Source organism: Pelodiscus sinensis, chromosome 2 (assembly GCF_049634645.1).
Source record: "Pelodiscus sinensis isolate JC-2024 chromosome 2, ASM4963464v1, whole genome shotgun sequence".
Taxonomy (NCBI): domain Eukaryota; kingdom Metazoa; phylum Chordata; order Testudines; family Trionychidae; genus Pelodiscus; species Pelodiscus sinensis.
In genome coordinates, this window is record NC_134712.1 from 58,758,151 (window position 1) to 58,773,191 (window position 15,041).

The window sequence follows — 15,041 nt, forward strand, 5'->3', positions numbered from 1 at the left end:
AGCTATCCACAGGGACATTCAGGTCGTTTTCCTGAATAGTTAATTAGTTTAGAACCCTGCAGTGTATATGACCCAATTATTTCTTTCAGGCTTGTATATGTGAAAATTTAGTTTCAACTGCCAGTTTGAACTGCCAATTCTATAGCTTTTATTAGGCCTCTCTGGAGTTTCTCATCTTCTCTTGCATTGACTAACTTACGTTTTGTCACCTGCAAATTTTGCTATTATTATTACTTTTTCATTTTTTCCCATATCATTAATATATTAAATAATTACACTGGTCCTAGTTCCCAACTTTGGATCATACCACTTTTCATCTGTCATGATGACCTTACATTGCTGCTTTGTTTTTTCCCTTAGCCAGTTTGCTCCGTGACAATACTTGCCTTTCACCAGTGATAACTTGTGTTTCTTTGATAGTCTTTTGTGAAGAATTTTATTTAGACATTGAAACAAGCCTTTTAGTTAATTGTCAGTTTGTTCCTTTACCTTTTCTTTTCTTGACAGGTCAAAGAATTCTAACTGTTTGAGAGACACAATTTTTCCCATAGAGACTCTGCTGTGGTTTATCCATATTAAAACATAGCCATATTGTAGAATTTATTAATTATTTCAACCTATTTGATCCGGTAGTAGGGTAAAACTTATTGGCCTGTAATTCTTTGGATCACCTCTAGTTCCTTTTAAGAAAAAGGAATGAAAATACCCACTTGCTACTGATTGCATATTTTTTAGGAACTTTAAGAGTGAAGGGTCAGTGATGCTAATTGACACCCATGCCTATTACACCTGTACCTCCACTGACATAAGAAACCCAATCAGAAAAAGCCATCTGCAAGAATCTGTCAAAATGCTTGCTAGAAGTTAATTTTCATGACCTGTTTCAGGATTTTATTCTCATTTATTAAGATCCTGCATTCTGGCATACATTACTCTATGGATTTTACTTTGGTGTCTTGGTGACATTTTTTGAAGCCCACTCATTACCTTTTAAGGTCCCAAATTTCTAGAAAAGATCCTTATATAGGACACCAGGTCTTGGAAGACACAGCATCTCATTTTATCTTTGCTGCTTCTTCATGTAGGCAAAAACCTAACTTCCTATTATTACCCTCTGCATGAAATCAGCTAAATGTGACCGTTCATGCCTAAAATGGGATTTCAGTGTCTGACAGTTTCTACTTTGATTGCCCTTTGTCCATAACCATTAAGAGGTTTTCTGGGAACCCACACAATCTTAATTCTGACCTTTAGCAACATCATACACAACAGTATTTTTTTACATTAGTCTTTGTGATCCTGATCTAGATTAAACTCACTTTTAAAGATATATTAGATTTTGTCTTCATTTTCCTCATGTTTCTTTGGGTGTCCAATCTGTGTATTTGCAGACCTTAATGTGTTTGGATTACTTTTACACTATACTCTTAATTTTCTCATTTTATAATGATGATATTTACACTATCCCAGTGATGTATTTTACCCTGTCAACATTAACTAATCAGTTAAGCTGGGCTCTAGTTCATGTGAGGTTGGAACTACAGGTTTCCATACAACCATTATTTAATAGCTGGAAGATGTGGGGAGGAGAGAACAGCAAAATGGTTGCCTGTCTTTCTGGAAAATAGTGTTTTCCTTTACTCCTGCTAAATTGGGGTCTTCCAAATCTTTTACTAAATTAATTTTTTTGGCAACCATCAACTGAATTTTGTCTTTGCCTTTCATATATGAAAACTCTACCCATTCACTACAAACCTATTATTGTCCTAGTGTGGAAGGGTAGATCCTGGAGGCGGGGGTGAAGAATAGGAGGTTTGGAGAGCAAGCTCTTCCGACTCCATGAGTTGTGACCTTCTGCATGGGGCCACAGTGTCATTCAGTTTGGGTTGGCTGCCCCACTATCATGACTTTTCTTGACAATCTTACAGAGATATTAAGTGTCCTTTTTTGTAAGAAGAAAGTTAGTGTAGATGACCAGTGGTTATTGAAGTCTTACTCTTATTTCTTTAAGTAAAAACAAGACACTTAAAACATGAAGGAAGAAGGAAAATGGTATTTTCTCTTGCTTTCTTGCTTGCAAAATAACTGCTGGGAAATTGCAAAGCATAGCATGTGTCCTTATTAGACACACTCAGAGATCTGGCAAATTCTATTTAAGGCATTGTTTTTAGTTTTCCGTTCTGGTAATAGGTTCACAGCAGAGTCACAAAAGGTGGATTTGTCTTGGACAGCAAAAACAGATTGCTTCAGAGACAGAAGACACAAAAAGAAGATGGCAAAGAAGAGAAACAAGGTGGTAAAGAAAAATGGAATATGAGGGAGGCAGTGGCAACAGTAGCACAAGCTTCACAACTTGGTGGTATTTGATCAGGATTTTGCCAAACATGATGGAGGTAGTGATGTAATTTGGCTTCTTCTCTTTGCCCTGGTTTGATCACAGCATCTTTCAAGATCAGGATGATAAAGACTCAATGGTCTGATGCCAGATTCTGGAGGTGCAGCAGATGTAAGATCTGTTCCCAGCCATGATGATGAAGCTGAAGCCTTTTGGACACCTTCTGAGCTGTATCCCCAAATAAGTAATGTACAGAATGGGGTGGCAATGTCAGCCTATTCAAAATTAAACAATCTAAACCCATCTTCAGTGCTTTCAATTATATACATCACCTACTTTTTCTAAACTTTTAGCTTGTGTTACTAGGAGCTATGATGTCACTAGAAGCCTTGAAGATTTTTTTTTATACTTTATAAAAGTAAGTAAATGGAAAGAAAAACTGGTATACATAGATATACATTTGCATAACATGCTTCAATTAATCTTTCCTACCCTGAAAGATTAGATATGGTGCACCAAATTTAGGTAAGGGAACCTTAGAGTTCCTCTTCATTGGGATAGATGGAAGAGTGAATGAGCCAAACCTTTTAGAAATGAGTAAACTTGCAGGTAGCCTGCCCCATTAAGAAGTTAAGGTAAACTCCACAAGTGTGGTCACACAAGAAGGCTTCTGAATGATCAAAGGTTATGATAATATTTTATTTTCATGAAAGAAGTAATGAAAAGATGCAGAATAATACACGTCTTGCATTCAAGAGACTTTCTATGTAGCTGTCTTCTGCTGAATGAGTAAGCCAGAAGTTGTCCCATACAGTAATCCAATGATTATGAAGATTTGAAATAAGGCAAGTTCACTTTGCCTCTTTGAAGGGAAGATTTCTTGACTCTTGCTCTGTGGAGAATGAGGATGAGCATCTCAGAAAATGTTATTAATTTTCTAAGTTTTGAACACCTTCTCTTTGCAGACCTATTATAAAGAAGCCAGCAAAAATAATTAGAATTAATATATCTGAGGGTACGTCTACACTACAGCGCTAGTTCGAACTAACTTAGTTCGAATTAGTTAATTCGAACTAAGTTAGTTCGAACTAGCGCATCTAGAACTAAAAACTAGTTCGAACTAGCGTTTTGCTAGTTCGAACTAGCGCGTCCACACTGATTGGACGCAGGAGGGCATTTAAGGGCAGCTGAAACCGGTTCTGGCAGGGCATCAGGTCAGCAGTTGCTTTGTGTGGCTGCTGTCTGAGGCTATCTGAGGCTCGTGCTTAAAGGGACCCCCCTGGACAGCCGGTTCTCAGCTTTTCCTGCTTGCTTGCCAACCTCGCCGAGGGACAGCAAAGCGTTGGTCTCTGTGCCCGTCTGTGTCGGTGCTTCCCTTCGGGGGGGACCGCCGCAGGTGGCAACATGGAGCCACGGCTCGCCCTGCACCTTCTGGTGCACGTTCTGGACTTGCTGCTGCAAGCCTGCCAGCAATGGCTCGAGGCTGCCTGGCACCACCTGGGGAACGTCAGCCCCCTGCCTCTCCGCCTGGCCGCCCTGGGGGCCGTGGAGGAGCCGCGGCGGCGCCCCGGCACCGGCGTGCCCCGCCGCATCTGGCGTCTGGACACCAGCAGCGACTGGTGGGACCGCATCGTCCTGGAGCACTGGGACGACCGACAGTGGACCCAGAACTTTAGGATGAGGAGGGACACCTTCCTGGAGCTCTGCGAGTGGCTCGCCCCTGCCCTGCAAAGAAGGGACACTCGCATGAGGCCCGCCATCCCCCTCCAGAAGCGGGTGGCCATCGCCCTCTGGAAGCTCTCCACGCCGGACAGCTACCGATCCGTCGGGAACCAGTTCGGCGTGGGGAGATCCACTGTCGGAGCAGTGCTCATGCAGGTACGGCGCTCGTCAGCCACCGAGCCGGGGGGGAGGGGGGCTGCGAGGAGGGGATGGGCCGCCCCAGGGACAAAGGGGGGGGGGCGGGAGGAGGCGAAGGCGCCCCGCACCGGAGGGGTCGGGCTGTCCCGGCCGTACTACACGCCGCCAGGGGGGTTGCTTCCGGGAGTGGGGCGCGGGGCACTGCCAGGGCATGAATGCTCCCAGCCACCCGGGCGCCCCACTGATTGACGCTTTGCTGTGTCTCTCTCCGCAGGTGGTCAAGGCCATCAACCGGGTGCTGCTCCGCAGGGTGGTCCGCCTCGCCGACCCGGATGCCGTCATCCGGGGATTCGGCGCCCTCGGCTTCCCCAACTGCGGGGGGGCCATCGACGGGACGCACATCCCCATCCGTGCCCCGGAACACCAGGCGTCCCGGTACGTGAACCGCAAGGGGTACTTCTCCGTCATCCTGCAGGCCGTGTGTGACCACCGGGGACAGTTCACGGACATAAATGTGGGCTGGTCCGGCAAAGCACACGACGCCCGGGTGTACCGGAACTCCTCCGTGTGCCAGCGGCTGCAGGACGGGACCTTCTTCCCCGACCGCCACATCAGGGTCGGGGATGTGGACATGCCCGTCTGCCTGGTGGGGGATGCCGCCTACCCACTGCAGCCGTGGCTCATGAAGCCCTACACGGGGCACCTCAATCCCTCCCGCCAGGCCTTCAATAACAGGCTGAGCAGGGCCCGCATCGTGGTGGAGGGGGCCTTCGGGCGACTGAAAGCCCGCTTTCGATGCCTCCTCACCCGTCTGGACCTGGCCGAGCACAACATCCCTCCCGTGGTGGCGGCATGTTGTGTGCTCCACAATTTGTGTGAGCGGAAGGGGGAGGCTTTCTTGCCAGCCTGGATGGCTGAGGCTGACCGCATGGCTGGACACTACGGTCAGCCCCGCACCGCCGCCGTCCGGGAAGCCCAGCGGGGGGCCATCCGGATCCGGGAAGCCCTGCGGGAGAGCTTCCTGGTGGAGGAGGAGGAGGACTGACCTCTCCCTGCATGCCCCACCGGGGCCTTCTTCCACCCTACCCCCCCCCCCCCCTTCCCCTTTCCCCTCCCTATCTACTGTACAATAAAGACACCTGTTTTTCAAACAAAAACGTCTGTTTATTTCAGAGAACTGGGGTGGGGGAGGGAGGAATGAAGGTGGGAGAAGGGAGGGGGAAACCTGGGACGAGGGAGCTGGAAGGGGAGGGGAGGGAAGGGAGGAAGGGAAAGGAAAGCTCAGGGGTGGGAGTCTGGGTGCCTCTCCCGTCTCGCCACACTGCGGGTCCGGGGGCGTCGGTGGGGAATGGTTGTGGAGGGGGGGGCAGAGAGGACAGGGGGTGTGGAGGAAGCAGGAGCGGAAGCAGGAGCGGGAGCAGGGGGAGCAAGAGGGGGAGCAAGAGGGGGAGCAGGGGGAGCAAGAGGGGGAGCAGGGGGAGGAGGAAATGGAAAGCGGTCCAGCAGGCTCTGGAGGTGGCCTCGCAGGGCACGTCCCTGCTCCTCCAGGGCCTCCAGACTCCTCTGGCGCAGCCTGAGGTCCTCCTGGACCCAGTGGTCCTGGAGACGGAGCTGTCGGTCCAGGAACCGGAGATGCCGCCTCTGGTAGTCCTCCTGGTTCCTGGCTGTCCTGCTTGCCCGGGCGCGGGCGGCTGCTGCAGGCGGTGTGGTGCGCCCTGCAGGCCCCGGTGCTGCAGCTGTGGTGCAAGAAGACCAGCGGTCAATTACCCCAGGGGCCCAGGTGTGTGAAACCCATCTCCCCTCTGCAAGGCCAGGGCCCCTGCAGGATCCCCAGCTGCTGCTCTGTGATGGGCAAGGCCCAGGCGCACGGTCCCGGGGCTCCCTCTCGCCCCAGCCCCCCGTACACATAAGGGGAACACGAGGGTACTCACAGGTGGACGCCTCCCCGGCCTCTGATGATGCAGGCGAGCGGCTCTGTGGGGTGCCTCGGGGGTCCCGGGTCCTGGGCAGGCTGGCGGCAGGCTCCTGGCTCTCAGAGCCCTCCTCCTCCTCGGTGTCCAGGAGCGGTCCCTCTGCCCCGGGGTCAATCACGTCCCGGGGGGCAGGGACGGCATGAGGCCCCAGGATGCAGTCCAGGGCATGGAAGTGGGGGCAGGCCTCCGGGTCAGCCCCTGGCAGGCAGGCCCGGGAGTAGGACTGCCGCAAGTCTTTAATCTTGCAGCGCACCTGCTCCCGGCTGCGCTGGTGGCCCCTGGCGGCCAGGCTGGCAGCCATGCGTCCATAGACGGCCGCGTTCCGGTGGCTAGTGCGGAGATCGTGGACATTTGAGGCTTCCCCCCAAACCTCGATGAGGTCCACGATCTCCGCACTTGACCAGGCGGGCGCCCGCCTTTTGCGCCCCCGGGCAGGCTCCCGGGAGCCGCCAGGCTGGTCGTGGGGAGCAGTGGAGGGCTGGGAGCCCTCGGATGGCTGGCTCATCCTGTGGCAGGTGCAGGCTGTGCAGGCACGGGTGCTTGCAGCCTTGCAACTGGCACAAAGTGAGTAGCCAGCCCGTGGCCCTTTAAGGGCTCCGGGGCCGGGAGGGGGGCAATAGAGTTTCCCTGGTGTTGGCCAGAGTGGCCACCAGGGAAACCTGGGAAGCCTTAGCCTCCCACTAGTTCGAACTAAAGGGCTACACAGCCCTTAGTTCGAACTAGCTAGTTCGAACTAGGCGTTAGTCCTCGTAAAATGAGGTTTACCTAGTTCGAACTAAGCGCTCCGTTAGTTCGAATTAAGTTCGAACTAACGGAGCGCTAGTGTAGCGCATAGGAAAGTTAGTTCGAACTAACGTCCGTTAGTTCGAACTAACTTTCTAGTGTAGACATACCCTGAGAGAGTTATTGGCAACTTCTATCCTGAAATCTTTTTTATAACATAGAAGGTTTTTGAGATTCATCTAGTGTCAGATTTAATGCTGTCTTTGCTGGCTACCTTTCTAAAAACCTGTTTTGGAATGGGTCCCTTTCTGTCCAACCACTTTTTAGTATAAGAGCTAGGGTTAGTTCTGTGGGCCTATCACTGAGATTACTGGCTCTTCTGATAAGGGAGTATACCTTCCATCTGGCTTCATTTTCTTGGAAACTTTGAGGCATCTTTCCCATTACTGGTTTACTCTGACAGCCATTTTCCTGATGGTCCTCACTTTGGCCATGACCATGGTTTTACTGACCTGCTACTTCTTAGTTGGTGTTTCATAATTACAAGTTTATGCAGTTAAGGCCATGTCATCCTTTCCTGTCAGCCAGGATATGGACCTTAGTTCTTTTCTATGTGTGCTAAAAACAAACAAAAAAACCAAAAGGGTAAAAGAAGGGACTGGTATTATCTTCAGATTTCTAAAGTTCTACTTTGATAGGACAAAAAAGTTCTAGGACACGCAGGAACTTTTCTCTGAACTTTTGCCAAGAAAAGATGAGAGAACCTTCCAAACCATTGTCCAGTTCATCAGGAAGATAATTGAAGAAACTTGCTTGGCCAGCTTGCCCATTGAATATGCTTGCCCATCCTGGAAGTGTCTTTTGCTTGACTAAAGCAGTTACGTTCTCTGGGTATAGAGAGGAGAGGCTCCAGTTGCTGACATGCAGGACAGCCCCCCCTTGGTCTTTCTTATGCATTCTGGTATATTAATCCATAATTATCATTTCAGCTGCAGTTGCTTCCAGATACCTAGTTCTCAGAATTCTACACTTGACTAGTCTTTTGCCTTGTTTGGTGGATGGAGGCATGTCTGGAAAGATGTACAGTTACGAGGATTGCTAGTTAGATCTTATGTTATGAATTGTTGCCTTTACAGTTAATTCTAAGTTTTTAATTTCTTCAGTTTTATAGCAGTCTTGGTTTCTTTGGCATAACTGAACAGGCGGAGGAGCCAGAGTTGAAAAAATATCCCTATTGTAAGGATAGGGTAATCTAGAGAATTTTTTTATTTGGTTATTGTTTTCTTAATTAACTTTATTAATGTATTAAGTACCTCACATATTTTGTGTTGGAATACAATGAGTTTCCCATTGGTAAGTTGGCATTTAATTCACAGTGAAGAGGTAAAATTCCTATGTTGTAAATCTGTTTCCTTGTGCAGTCTTTATTTGTTGTATACTCCTGTTACCCCTTACTGTATGTTCTTTGGGGTAGAGGACCTTCCTTTTATGTTGATGGTATCTAGGACAATGATCCTTCATTGAGACCTCTCAACACTACTTCTATACTTATACTAAGATGTAGGAAACTGTTGGGGGGCTCATCCCCCCCCTTGGCTACACCACAAAGTCAATGCCCCTCTACCGGGTAAATCTGGCTCTAACAGCCTTGTTCAGAAGTCAGTGCCCCTCTGTCAGGGTAAATCTGGCTTTTGAGGCCTAGCTGCTCAGCGAAGCCTCTCCCGGACCAGGGGTTGATTGCCCGGGGAAGAGAAAATGGGTGGTAAGGGGACCCGGGCCCTCCCTCTCCACCGGGTCCCAGCCCAGGGCCCTTTAGGCAGGGACTATGGCTCCTGCCTGCTTGGCGGGGAATCTGGCCGCTACACGGTGAGCCACACTTTTAGTCCTTTGCTCTGGGCTGCTTCCTACCACGCCCTGGTCCCCGTGCAGTCCATTTGCTTCAGAGTCCGTACCTGCTGGGGCCGTTGTCCGGGTTGCGAGTGTGGTCCTGCCTCCCTGGGATTGATGGCTGCTGGCTTTGCTTCAGGGTCGGGCATGGGCAGCGACTCTGGTCTCAACTGCTGCAGAAACACCGGCGCAGCCTGGACTACTCCTTCCCCCTGCAGCTTCCCTTGCTGCACGTCTCTCTCTGCTTTTATACCCAGACTCTGCTGGGAGCATGCCCAGCAGGGCTGGAAGGGCTGGGGCCTTCTCAGCCAGCTGGGCCTGGGCTACTCCCTGCCCTTCACTGCGGGGTCTATCCACCCCGTCACAGAAACCAAAGTTAGTAAATAGTTTTTCTCTCTGGTCTAGATAAAACCGCACAAGATATGTAAGTAATATTATTACTTCATTTGACACAGAACAATTTTCAGCATTGTTCACCTTTTTAGAAAAACCTTTCTATCTTCTCAGTTTCTGTGCTATAAACAAAGGGGAATGTCAAAAAAGGGATGACCAGTGAAGGTCTTTTTATAGTCACATCAGTATAGCTAAAAACATTAAAGATAGTGCTAATCCTTTATATTTAATCTATTCGTTATGTTAATGTTATAATTTGGAATTTTTCATTTGTTATTTACAGAACAATGTGACACTTCATGCCCACAAAAGCTTATGCCCTAATAAATCTGTTAGTGTATGTCTACACTTGCCCTCTACTTCAAAGTAGGAAGGCAAATGAAGCATACCGAAGTTGCAAATCAAGCCCGCTAATTACCATTTAATTCGAATTAGGGGCTTTACATTGGACTCCCGTTTCACTGCCACGCGTAGACACGGGCAGTTACTCCGGGCTAGTGAATTTCTAAAACAGCGACCAGCCAGGAACATGCAAATCAAGCACGGTATATTTAAATCCTGGGCTTGATTTACAACTTCAGTATGCTTCATTTGCCTCCCTACTTCGAAGTAGAGGGCAAGTGTAGATATACCCTTAGGCTGTGTCTACACTGCACCCCTTTTCCGGAAAAGGGATGCAGATTAGACACTTCGGAATTGCAAATCCGCGGGGGATTTAAATATCCCCCACGGCATTTACATTTACATGGCTTCCGCTTTTTTCCGGCTTGGGGATAAGCCAGAGAAAAGCGCCAGTCTAGACGCGATTCTCCGGAAAATAAGCCCTTTCAAGTAGGAATAAGAAATCCTCCGGAAAAGGGCTGCTGCCACCCCGTGATACTGCCTCTGATACAGCATGGGTGGCAGGGGGCTTCTTGCGAGAGGGACTGGGAATGCACTGAATGGTGGTCTGCCACCAGGGACTATTGAATAGTTCTGTAACCGCTAAGATTTCATGTGGTTACATGACTATTCAGTTATATGATATCTAACAGCATGGAAACCTGGCAGTGTGGTGACTGATGGTCCTGGTGACAGCAAAACATCCCTGAAGGAAAAACTGATTCTGTTCCAAGCAGAAGACACAAAAACAGGATTTTGCAGATGTCTTTGGTAGTGTCTCAGAGAGAGTATTAGAACATTTGTGTTGTGCAAACATCTGGCATTTAGCAGCATATCTCTATGTTCTCAGTGACATGCAAGATAATTTTAGGGCTTGTCTATACAGTTAAATTGGCATTGATGCAGTTGATGTAATGGTATCCATTTAGTGAATCTGGTGATGACCTGCTATGTCAATGCAAGAGAGCTCTCCCATTGATGTCTGTATTCCACCTCCCCGAGGGACGGAAAGTAAGTTGGCGGGAGAATGTTTCCTGTTGACACAACATGGTATTGACGCTGCTGTAAATCGACCTAAGTTAGGTCAACTTCAGTTGCTTGATTTACATAGCTTAGATTGATTTACAGCTTTACTGGAGACCAACCTCTAGTGTCAGCCTTACCCTGGGAATTCAAAGAAACTCTACAGAACATTATGAAGTATTAACTTTATTAAGCCAGGTGATGATGAAATTCTTCAAGCATTTCGCCACATATTTGAGCATTTTTTGTCCCCACAAGGTAAGTGGTTAACTTGTCCTTTGTGTGGGTATGACACAGTGGTTTTTTTCTGTGCTTTATTACACTTTTAAGAACAACATGCCTTTTTCAGCTTTTCAAATGCGAATCTTTCAGCGGTTACATGTTTACATAAATACATACATTTTAACATCCCTAACTACTAGTGTTCATTTTTTGTGGTTAGTATTGCTAAAAACAAGTCCATATTTCAAGTAATCCTCAGTAAGTGCTCTAAGAGCCATTCTGCTAAGCATTTGTTCTTCTTTAATTCCATTCAAAGCACATATTTTTTTGTACTTAGGCTCTGCATCAGTCATCAGTACTACCACTTGCCTTTCAGAGGCACTAATGGATAGGAAATTTATGAACTCCAACTGAGTTGCAGTAATAAAATCAGTATTAGTTTCTGTTGCTTTTTCCTTTTGATGCAGTTCATTACATACATTCTTGGTGCATCTCTCGATGTTATATATAGTATTGTATGAATAGAGGTCTTTTGGGTCAATGCACCCACTTTACTTCCATGCAATTCTCTTTGAGTGACTGCTTCATACAGTTTTTCACTTTTCATCTATTGAATCTCTGCTTAATGGATGCCTTCAGACTTCCGGCTTAGTGTTCTCTAAATACATGCCATGAGACATACTATAAGATGAGTCTTTACTCCAGCTGGCTCTTGTCACACCCACAATATTCAACGTTTCCCCTGTGCTCATCTATTTCCTCTTCAGTGGGTGCAATTCTTATAGCATGTAAGGTGTTACTGGGTAGTGTGTTTTAACCAGCTCCTGCACAGTGATGTTCTCCAAAGATTCTGCAACTAGTTGATACTCTTGTTTCCACAGTGATGCCTGAAATGTTCAAGCCCAAAGTAGAAATAAGGATTTTTATAATAATTATAAGCCCGAAATATTATATGTATGTTTTATAAAAATATATGCACACCATTTACGGATGGATTCCATTAATTTCTGGCTAGATACTGTAAGTTCTGTAGCCAGAACTGTATATGTTGATTAGGAATAATGTTTGTATTACTTTAAGAGAATCTTGTCTTTGTGGTGCACAGTATATGTTCTTTTATCATGGATCATTCTGAAATTCCTGGATTTTTTATTTGAATTTGAATACCTTTAAGGGGGGTTGTCTGTGTATGTCGCATTCAGGTAAAAGTTAGAGAATTGGTGTTATGATGTGTGAGCTCACGTGAAAGGGAGGACCATTTACCTTATCTGGGAGCTACCTTGCAATAATGGTAGAGGTAACTTATTCTTCATGCACTGTGGTCTCTCCAGAAGATGGGCTACAGATCTGAGGCACAAAATATGGTTATAGGAAATGTGATAATTAGAAATATTGGTGGGCTGATAGGAGATGACAGTGCTAACTGATAACTTGCTTACTGGATATAAAGATACAACAAATGGTCTGGTAGCACTTTATAGACTAACAAAACATGTAGATGGTATCATGAGCTGGGCACAGCCCACTTCTTCAGATGACCGGAGTTATGAGTTTAGGATGTGCAGACCCAAAATAAATAGGAGAGAAAGGAGGGGAGGGGAGACAGGAAGCTAGAGGTAATCAGTAAGTTTCTGAAGATTGGGTAGTTAAAACAAAGCAGATAAGAATCAAAGTCAGTTGCAAGTCAATGGATATGAAGATGGTGGACATCCTGGCAATCTTCTAGTGAGTCCTAAGCAGCAAGTTGTATAGTGGCAATATGTAGTGACTTAGGGAGGTCCTGGAATCTAAATATAGATTACTAGATAGAAAAAGTTTAGGGTCAAAGTTCTGTGATAACTCTCCAAAATGTTTCTAGTTCCATGTGCAAGGAGCAGCTTTGAGAAATTCAAGTGTCTTGGTGCTAGTCTATACTACAAAATTTTACCATATCTGAAGAATGCTAACTTTAATCATGGTTATTTGATACACTGCTGAATGTCCATAAACCTTCAGTATTGTCTCTTACGATTATTGGCATCTGTTCAAATGCATTGATAAGATGATATAAAGAGAAAAGACATTGGGCAATTTGTTGAGTAGGGAGATCTGATACAAAAGCAATAAAGCTTCCTCTTATTTACCAATGGAACCAGATCACTGAACCAATGGAACCAGGTCACTGAAACATAAATTTAACAAGATTTAAAACTTAGGTGGTAAAGAAGAAACTTCTCTGTACACAATTATGAAAGAAATTTAAATTAATGGAGATTGCCTATCTCCTAAAACTGGAAGGGACCTTGAAAGGTCATCAAGTCCAGTCCCCTGCCTTCACAGTGGGACCAAGTACCAACCCTGACAAATTTTTGCCCAAATCCCTAAATGGCCTCTGCAAGGATTGAACTCACAACTCTGGGTTTAAGCAGGCCAATGCTCAAACCACTGAGCTATCCCTCCCCCCTCTTTTGCACTTTTACTCTGAAACATTGGTATATAAATCATGGTACAGTGCTTGATAGACTACTGGTATGAATCAATATGAAACTTCCTATATTTTAAGCTATAATTTTAAAGAAATAAAAGAAAATCAAGAAACAGCTGTATTTCATGCATTGCCTTTATAATCAAAAGAAACAACACAGGTCAGTTGTGGTTTTTCCCTGCATGTCTTTAAAATCTCTGTTCTAGAATGCAAAGTAAAAAGAATGTTAGATTCTGAATATCTGTTAGTCTGCTCACTCTCTGCATCATGACAGCTTTAAGAGGTGAAAAGATTTGATTCCCTGATAAATGTGTCTAAAGAGACAATTTATTTTTTAAAAGGTGAAGTCAAGGGTAGACAATTGAAAAACATGTTTCACTGAAATAAAATTTTTGTTTGGGAAATGTGTAGTTTATCTGTAATTTAAAATTCTTTATACTGTTTGATGTTAAAAATGTTTACTAGAGTCATGTATTATGTTTCAAATCCACCATAACACATTTGATACATCAAACTAAACAAGAGTGTATATAATCTCGGTAGCTTTCTTGGGCATTAGTAGATTAATAAAGTTGACTTTTAAAGGACCAACTTCTACCTTCATTATAAAATATTGATAGAATGTTTGATTTTTAAGAACTGCATTGTTTCAATGATTTCTGAAATTAATATATTTACCCTTTGGAAAATACAAAGATATAGATTATAAATTTTTGTTCTTGTTGCTTTGAAACTGTGGTTTAAAGTAAAAGGTTCGGAAATGTGGCTAGTCCCAGGGAGGCGCAGAAACAGGCAAACTATTACTAAATATCTTTTAAACTTTTATTAAAGGGCTTCTACGTATAAATTATTATTTTATCAATTTCTTACATATATGTAGGCACTAAATAATTATTAGAATGTCCAATAAGCAAAATGCAATACAGTAAAGAAAATTCCCTGAGGTTTTTCTAAATCCCAATAGTTGTTAACAAGGGACCAGGGATTATTAACAGTTACATTTACATCAGTGTTACTTATAAGACTAATCATTTATCTAAAACTTTTAACACTATTACTTAACAATACCTCTAAACAATTTCAGATAACAATACTTACATTTAACAGACACACAAACTACAACAACAACAACATATTTAGTATTCGTTATGTTTGGTATACGTTACACTCTACAGGAACTCGTTTGGTTCGGTGAGCGGGAGGTGGCCCTCGGGTGATCAGTCCTCGGACCTGGCTCATATTCCGCCATCCAATGTTTATTCGGGATTCCTCAATTTGATACAGGAGGGGAAGCTGTTTTATAGAGAAAGCTTTTGCGCGCTTTTTGTGATAGGCTAGCAGACCCTGTCTGTTAAGTGACAGGAGTAAGGGGGTGAGATGGTTTCCTGTTTTTCCTTTTCTGCCTTATCGGGCATGGCACAGTCAGCACAACCAGCACGAACTTTACATTAACTTTTCAGGTCTGGTTTTGGTTCCTGTTCGTCGCTGATCTTTAAGTTACATAGTGTAAGGGTTTTTCATCAAGGGGAAGTTGACCTTTTGCTTGGATGGCAATACGCGCGAGAGGCCTGGCCAGCAAAGAGCCTGCTTCCACAGAAACCTATGTATTTTGGAAATAAGCATATTAACCCTTAGCTTTTTAAACATCTAATGGTCTTACTGATCACTTTTCTGGAAAAAAAAAACCCAGTTTAAGTATAAGAACAGTAAACTTTTTCTTAATAAATGTAGCTGCTTGTAGAGGTATTGTACAAAAGAAACTGAAGGTAGAATTTGACCT

At 45.1% G+C, this 15,041-nt stretch overlaps 2 protein-coding genes across 3 annotated transcripts in view; one reads left to right on the forward strand and one right to left on the reverse strand.

Annotated features, from left to right (window-relative positions):
- The window catches only part of PDE7A (phosphodiesterase 7A), a 93,739-nt gene that overhangs the window by 50,042 nt on the left and 28,656 nt on the right, over window positions 1-15,041 (forward strand). The window lies entirely within an intron of this gene.
- LOC142827048 (uncharacterized) lies at window positions 5,386-7,008 on the reverse strand. Its single transcript, XM_075920610.1, has 2 exons — window positions 6,127-7,008; window positions 5,386-5,931 (listed from the first exon to the last, which is right to left on the reverse strand). The coding sequence occupies exons 1-2, from the start codon at window positions 6,671-6,673 to the stop codon at window positions 5,477-5,479; spliced, it is 1,002 nt and encodes a 333-aa protein (XP_075776725.1). The 5' UTR covers window positions 6,674-7,008; the 3' UTR covers window positions 5,386-5,476.

Bases quoted from the DNA above. Each gene is read 5' to 3' on its own strand.
- LOC142827048 (XM_075920610.1), bottom strand. From the start codon at position 6,673: ATGAGCCAGCCATCCGAGGGCTCCCAGCCCTCCACTGCTCCCCACGAC. The intron at 5,932-6,126 runs GTGAGTACCCTC...CTTGCACCACAG, and splicing joins GGCCGGGGAGGCGTCCACCT to CTGCAGCACCGGGGCCTGCA.